Raw genomic sequence first — 7575 nt, 5'->3', positions numbered from 1 at the left:
GTCTATCTTAAGATGTTAGTTGAAGCAGAAAATGTGTAGTTTTTGTAATGTAAATGTATTTTTCCATGTCTGATAAAGGGATGATAATGATTATGAAGGATATATAAGTCACTAGTTCATTTTTTAACATCTAACTGTGTGTGTGCCCATTGTATGTTTACTGAGAACTTGATTTAATTTTTGTTAGACATTAAGCTATATGTAACATTAAATTTCAGGTTAAATGTATTTAATAGAAGAAGGGTATAGTTGGGAGTAGTTTCTTTGTTATTGAATTGGTAAAAAAAAAAAATTTTGCTTTTATTCCAGACAACCAGATGTTCCAATATTTTATTACAGTTGTGCCAACAAAACTACATACATATAAAATTTCAGCAGACACCCATCAGTTTTCCGTGACAGAAAGGGTGAGTTGATTCCAAGTGGGAAAATGATTTGGTGATTTTTTCTCTCTCTCTTTTTTTTTTTTATTAAATTATAGCTGTATACATTAATGCAAACATGGGGTACAGTGTAGTGTTTTCATATACATTTTGAAATACTTTCATCAAGCTGGTTCACATAAATTTCATGTCATTTGCATAGTCATTGTGTCAAAACATTTTTAAAGCATTTTAAAGACTTCTGGATATAAAGTAAGGTTGGAGTTTTATTTAGTGCCTTCTACCATTTTAAAATTTAAAACGAATTACTGGGGTGACTCCTGTGGCTCAGTGAGTAGGGTGCCGGCCACACATAGGGTGGCAGGTTCAAACCCAGCCCTGGCCAAACTGCAACAACCACCAAAATAAATAAACAAATAAATAAGTAAAAAATAAAATGAATTACTGTTTTAGGTCAGTAATATAGCAGGAGTGAGTATTAGTATGCTCTAGAAGCAGGTGTTCCAACCTTTTTTCTTTTCTGCTGCACAGTGGAAGAATTGTTTTGGGCCATAATAAAACACAAACACGAACGAAAAATGATGAGCACTTGGCTTGGTGGCTGAGGTGCCAGCCACATACACCAGAGCTGGCGGGTTCGAATCCAGCCCAGGCCTGCCAAATAATGTCCACTACAACCAAAAAAATAGCCAGGCATTGTGGCGGGCGCCTGTAGTCCCAGCTACTTGGGAGGCTGAGGCAAGAGAATTGCTAAGCCCAGGAGTTGGAGGTTGCTGTGAGCTGTGGCATCACGGCACTCTACCCAGGGTTGACAGCTTGAGGCTCTGTCTCAAAAAAAAAAAAAGAAAGAAAAAGAAAAATGATGAGCACAAAAAAGGTCCATGCAAACTTTTCATGACGTCCAACCCAGATAAGCAAAACAGTTCTCGGATCATCTGCACGCGGCCAGTGGGCTGCAGGTTGGGCACCACTGACTAAGCAGGCATCAAACTACGGCCTGTGAGCCACATGCAGCCCGCCTAGGACATTTATCCAGCCCGCCGGGTATTTTTGCCACCGCTGCCTGTCCTGCTTAGCAGCCGACTCATCCAGGGGCCCGCAGTCCAGCCCTCCAACCGTCTGAGGGACAGTGGCTGGCCCCCTGTTTAAAAAGTTTGAGGACCCCTGGACTAGAGCAAGAAAAGTAGATATTTTTAAAAGTCCCAATTGTTTATATTCTGTTAAGATTTAAAATTGTTAAACTATGATGATATTCATTTGTTCTTAATATCTTAATTTTGTAATATGCTTTCTCCTATATTGATAGAAGCAGTTTTTAATCCGGTGGCAGATTCTTTGATTTCTGTTATTTCTTTTTTAATGTGTTACCAGAGGCGTGCATGGTTATTGTAGATTAGATAGCACACTTAGAGGGCTTGCCTTCCTAAAATAATGCTTTATATTCATCTTATTGAAAGGAAGAACATTGTGCTGCCTCAGGGTGGTGTGGCCTCATAAATAACTACTGATAGTGAGCGGCAGGGTTTGGAATTGAACAGTTTAATAGATGTCTCATTTACTTTGGGATCGGGTTTTCTTATTTTTTGTATTTAAGAATAGTGACTATTCAAATACTTGTATCTTGAAGAATTCTAAGGCAAAATTGAAGTGCTTTTTAAAATTTGCTTCTCTCCATATGGAGTTGCCTTTTGATAGCCTTTTAACTTATGATGACCATGCCCTCAATAATTGTACAGTTTTTCTTATTCGTAGGAGATTGAGCATTGAAGTTTTTAGGGGTAAAGTGTCATATATTTATAAATCGGTTTAGGGGTAAAAACCATGATAGACAGTTACGTGTCTATGTGTGTGTTTACACATATGCAGAGAAACTAAAGTTTATACGAGTATAAACTAAGCCTTTTCAACATTCTGTACTGGTTGGGCAGTATCCTTTCTCACCTGTAAGATTGGCAAATACCTGCCAACAGTATTGGCAAATACCTATACACAGTTGACAAGGCTTTGGGGAAAACAGTGGCGCGCACGTTGTATGGGCACGCACCATGGATAGTCTCTGGAAGGGAGTTTGGCATTGTCTACAGAAGGGCATACGTGTTTACCCGTTGACCCAGCAGTCTCACTTCTATATATCTGTTCCAAAGATACAGGGAGGAAACCACAAAAATGGGTGTGTATCAGGCTTTGCGTTGTTACCTACGGAACACTAGAAACAACCCCAGTCGTGCACCCACACAGTGGAGGAAAAAGCAACTATAAAAAAGAACAAAGAACAGCTCTACGCTGATAAGAGATTACCTCCAGGACATACTGTATTTCTTACATAACAAAATCCAATTAAAAAGAAAAAACTAGTAGAATCCTAGAACATTTAACCTTTCAGGAATGTGTTTGTGTGAAATAGTTATTTCACTTAAAAAAGAAATGGTGTTTCTAGAGTTGGTAAAGTGCAGAATAAGGGCAGGGAGAGAGGGCTGACCTTTGTTGATTTTAGAACCTAAAGTGAATCATTATTGGTCTCTTGCCAATAGATATCCTGATACCTTCTGACAATATATTGCTAACTTCAGCATGATATTGTGCATTTTACAGCTTTAAGATGAAGTCACTTTCTAAAAACTTGATCAATAGGTTGGTTATAAGGCTCAGGTATCCTAAAGGTTGTCATACACACATACATAGGAAAGATGGGAAATTGTAGTATACCTTTAACTGCAGAATATTCATTACCAAATTTTACAGACTATGTGTTGATATAGAAATATTAAAGGTATAACAATATAAACTATTCACACACAGTGTATATCTATGAGTTTTTTAATTTTCCTATATGTGGCGACTTTTGGGACAACACTGTATTATGCTAATAATAGGGAAAGGGTTTTATGATGCCCCACATAATTTTTTTTAATTTCCCTTGGTAGTAGTTAACCTCATTATTTACATTCCTAAAGATTGCAGGTTACTTATACTTTGGTAAAAATAGGTAGAGACTGACACAAAAGTAGCAAAGTACTCAGCTAGCATAGTTATTGGAACTATGAGCGAAATTAATAAGTTTGCGTACTTGATTTTGAAGTATAGATAGGATGGAATGGAATAGAGTACTTTTTCTCGCTCCATGTGTACACTGGTGTATATATATATTATATATATAATTTTGGTTATACTCCTTTAAGAAAAATTGTCTTTAAACTTAGTAGTTCAAACATTGATACCTTTCAAATTAATGTATTATGTTTTCTTCCTATATTTTTTCTCTTATAGTTTAAAATGAACAACAGAAATTGTTTTTAAATCTGACTGCTTAAATAGCACGGAATAAATACAATTATTTTGTAAATTCCTGGCAAAAGAAATAGTCAAAAAGTATCAAAGTATAAACTTAGTTTTTATTGATCAGTGAAGAACAGGACATACAGTCATGTGCCCTTGAGCTCAGTAGAAAAGTTGTATGTAAGTTAATCCTTTTGAGAAAATGAGAAAGAAGGATTCTGCTTTTTTGAGAATTTTGAAAGCTAACTATACAGAGAATGCAGAATTATTTGTCTATGAAGAGCTTAGTCTAGTGGGAGGATTCAGGAGATCTGGACGTCCTTCACTTTTAGTAGAGCTAAGTATGAGTATATGCAAGCAATCCAAGATGTGAACTCTTTCTCTCTTCCTCCTGTCTGTCTCCTTCTTTTTAGGAACGCATCATTAACCATGCTGCAGGCAGCCATGGAGTCTCTGGGATATTTATGAAATACGATCTCAGTTCTCTTATGGTGACAGTTACTGAGGAGCACATGCCATTCTGGCAGTTTTTTGTAAGACTCTGTGGTATTGTCGGAGGAATCTTTTCAACAACAGGTTAACATTCATTTCTTTTTTGGTCTAATTCCTAAGTTTGCTTATAGTTAAATTAAGATGTTTCTATGTAAAAGAAGCAAGAAATGCACACATTTTCATGGTTTGATATTTAAAGGACTTTCTCTTTGTTATTTAATTTCAAAGCTCCAAAATTATATTGACTGACCATTAAAAATAACTGGTTTTTCAGTGATTTAGGGGAGATTATAATGGTGAGCTAGAAAGATCCTGGATATTAACATTAAACGTTAGAACTAGAATTGTAGTCTTGGAATGGTACTAGTAATGCCTAATTTATAAGTACGTTACAGGAGTAAATGAGAAAATGTCTAGAATAGTGGACACTGGAATGCACATTTCCCTTTCTTTAAGATATTTTTAACTCTACAGTATGAAAGTCATATTACTTCAGAATGTACAAGACATGGAGCTAGAGTTCAAATTGGTAATGTCTTATGAGTTTGGTCTGAGAACTGAATTCTCTGATTACTTACAGAAATTTAACCATGAAAATTGGGACTTCAGTACAATAAAGAAAGGAAACAATTCCCTCTTCATTTTTAGTATTCCGTATTAGATTCAGCAGGGTATTTTACATACTTAAAGTCATATTTTTTCTAAGACTGAACAGCTTTTCTTAGGAAATTCTTTGTTGTGACTTTAAATTTATTTAAATTTGTAGTGTCAATATCATTGATTTTTCAGAATTGTGTGGGTATGCGAATACCCTGAAAAAAGTGTGTCCAGGTCACGAATTATGTGGCCTTGTGATTTTGAAAAGAAATCCTTTTGTTTTCAAATTCAACTGTCTTGATTATTTTTAATCATGGAAATTAATGCAATTTCTTTGTATTCTTTCCTTATCTATTCCATTGTAATTAGTTGAGTTTTTTATTCTTACATAGCATTTTAGGAAATAATTTAATCAAAATCATAACCTTATTGTTTATTTCAGGCATGTTACATGGAATTGGAAAATTCATAGTCGAAATAATTTGCTGTCGATTCAGACTTGGATCCTATAAACCCATCACTTCTGTAAGTGGTCTCATCTACATGGTGGTGATCTCTAAAGTACAGTGTCATTGTTAAGTTGAAGAGTAGCTTTTGGTGTGTAGAAAGAATTGCACAAAATACAGCTTTGTGTTAGAGGAAATAGTATAAAGGGTAAAACTAATGCTGTGATCCCCCCCCCCCCTTTTCTCTCCAGGTTCCCTTTGAGGATGGCCACACAGACAACCACTTACCTCTTTTAGAAAATAATACACATTAGCGCCTCCCAAGTGAAGGAGAAAAACTTTTTGCCTGAGACACAAAACCTTTTTTAATAATAAAATATCGTGCAATATATTCAAAGAAAAGAAAATATGAGAAGCAGGAAACATACTTATTTTAAAATGGAAAAGGAAAAATAACCCCAAACGGAAATTCTATATATGTTGTGTCTGTTACAAATGTCCGAGAAGAAATTATGCAGCTAATCAGTGAATAAGCCCAACAGGAAATAACTGCCTTGAAAATAACTCCTGATACTTTCACAGCAAATGGGCAGAATGGAAATCAGGCCTTGCTTCTTGGTGACAAAAAGCCTGAAGGAAAGAAATGAAACTAAATCTAAAGAAAAAGACATTGATAAGTGTAAATGTTTGCGTCCTTTTGTTTTTAAAAGATATGGTGTCAGAATAAAATATGGAAAACATGGAAAACTAGTCTAGCCTTTAAAAAATTGTGATCAGGTCACATTGTTAATAAAGAAAAACAGGGACTAGTCCCTGTGTTATAGCCATACTAATGGTAAGCCATATTGACAGACCACTTATCCAAGAATATGGTCTTAGGAAGGTAACTGCTTTTCTTCGAATTCTGGGTTTTGTCTTAGAAGACGAGGTGAATTCTCACAGAGGCACATATGTAGGTGCCGTAATATGTAACAGAGGTATCATTCACAGTTTGGATAGTGGAGACTTACACAGGGAAAAGAAAGCACATTGTTTTTTTAAAGATGAGGGTGAGTTTCCTAATGTGATCATTATATTATAGGTATACTTTGGGGAGAATTGGCTGGGCTATGAAAAGATCCACTTCTGATGATGAAAATTATCAGTTTGTTAAATATTACGAGGAAAATTAGAATATTTCATACATGGGATGAGTGGAGAACAGGGTATTTAAAAGTGTCAGGAAATTTTAAGTACAATAAGAATGTCAGGATCTAAAAGGTACCATATTAAACAATGTCCATTGAACTGTAAAATTGGAGTATGAAAGAAGTGTCTGCAGTGAGGGGGTCCTGAATGCAATCGGTTCTGTGTTAGATTGTGTTGTTCTTTCTTACTATTTATGGGTTGGTTTTAAATCTCCAGAATATGAAAGATTACAAATAATAAGAGCTACCAGATGCCATTAAAAACTATATTTGGAATATGTGTGCCAACATCAGTTTTCCTTTTGTAATACTTAGTAACAGTAGAAAAATGACCAATTAATCCCAAAGTTTAAAACATTTATGGAGATAGGAAAACAAAATCCCAGGTAAGTAACAAGACTGAAAGACTAGGTTTAAAATGGTGGTTTTAGAAAATGAGTTGTCAAAATTACAGTTTTTCAAGGGAATTAAAAAAAAAAAAAAGGTAGGCCAGGTGCGGTGACTCACGCCTGTAATCTTAGCACTCTGGGAGGCTGAGGCAGGTGGATCACTTGAGCTCAGGAGTTCGAGATCAGCCTGAGCAAGAGCAAGACCCCATCTCTACTAAAAATAGAAAAACTAGGTGGGTGTTGTGATAGGTTCCTGTAATCCCAGCTGTTTGTGAGGCTCACCTGAACCCAGGAGTTTGAGGTTGCTGTGAGCTATGATTTCATAGCACTCTAGCCTGGGCAACAGAGTGAGACTCTGTCTCAAAAAAAAAAGATAAAATGGTTTCTTAAAAACAGAATAGATAATATAATGGAGAGGAAAAATGGGGACAAAACTACTTTGTGGTAAAGTTTGTGTAGAATGATATTTTGCGAGAATAACAAGCATCTTTGTTTAAAATACACAGTATCATTAAGAGCCATGAAGTTAACTGACAATGTAAATAATTACGGTATTAATATATATTAATAACGTGCTTTGAAATATTTTGAGTCCAGAAAATTCCAAATAATGAACTTTCTCTGACTTTTGATTTGTTTCCTTCAGATATTATATCTAACAAAGTTGGACTAGGAATAACAGAACGTCTCTCAACAAGAGTTTTAATTGGTGAGATTTAGAATTTTGGGTATTTTAGAATGAATGTTGGTCCTCTAAATAGGCTTGCTTGTAAGAAAATTCAGTTGAGTTTCAGTGTTTTTTTTA

The 7575-nt window shown here is 35.4% G+C and overlaps 1 protein-coding gene across 1 annotated transcript in view; it reads left to right on the top strand.

The window, feature by feature from the left end:
* ERGIC2 (ERGIC and golgi 2) overlaps positions 1-6657 on the top strand; it is a 39055-nt gene extending 32398 nt beyond the window's left edge. The window contains exons 11-14 of the mRNA XM_003792482.3: positions 310-407; positions 4073-4235; positions 5191-5273; positions 5446-6657. Coding sequence (XP_003792530.1) covers positions 310-407; positions 4073-4235; positions 5191-5273; positions 5446-5508 — 407 coding nt within the window. The 3' untranslated portion in view covers positions 5509-6657. The remainder of the gene's footprint in view (positions 1-309; positions 408-4072; positions 4236-5190; positions 5274-5445) is intronic.
* The last annotated feature ends 918 nt before the right edge of the window (positions 6658-7575 follow it).

Source organism: Otolemur garnettii, unplaced genomic scaffold, assembly GCF_000181295.1.
Source record: "Otolemur garnettii isolate 467f Iridium unplaced genomic scaffold, OtoGar3 scaffold00057, whole genome shotgun sequence".
NCBI lineage: Eukaryota > Metazoa > Chordata > Mammalia > Primates > Galagidae > Otolemur > Otolemur garnettii.
This window is presented reverse-complemented; position numbering and strand designations above follow the sequence as displayed.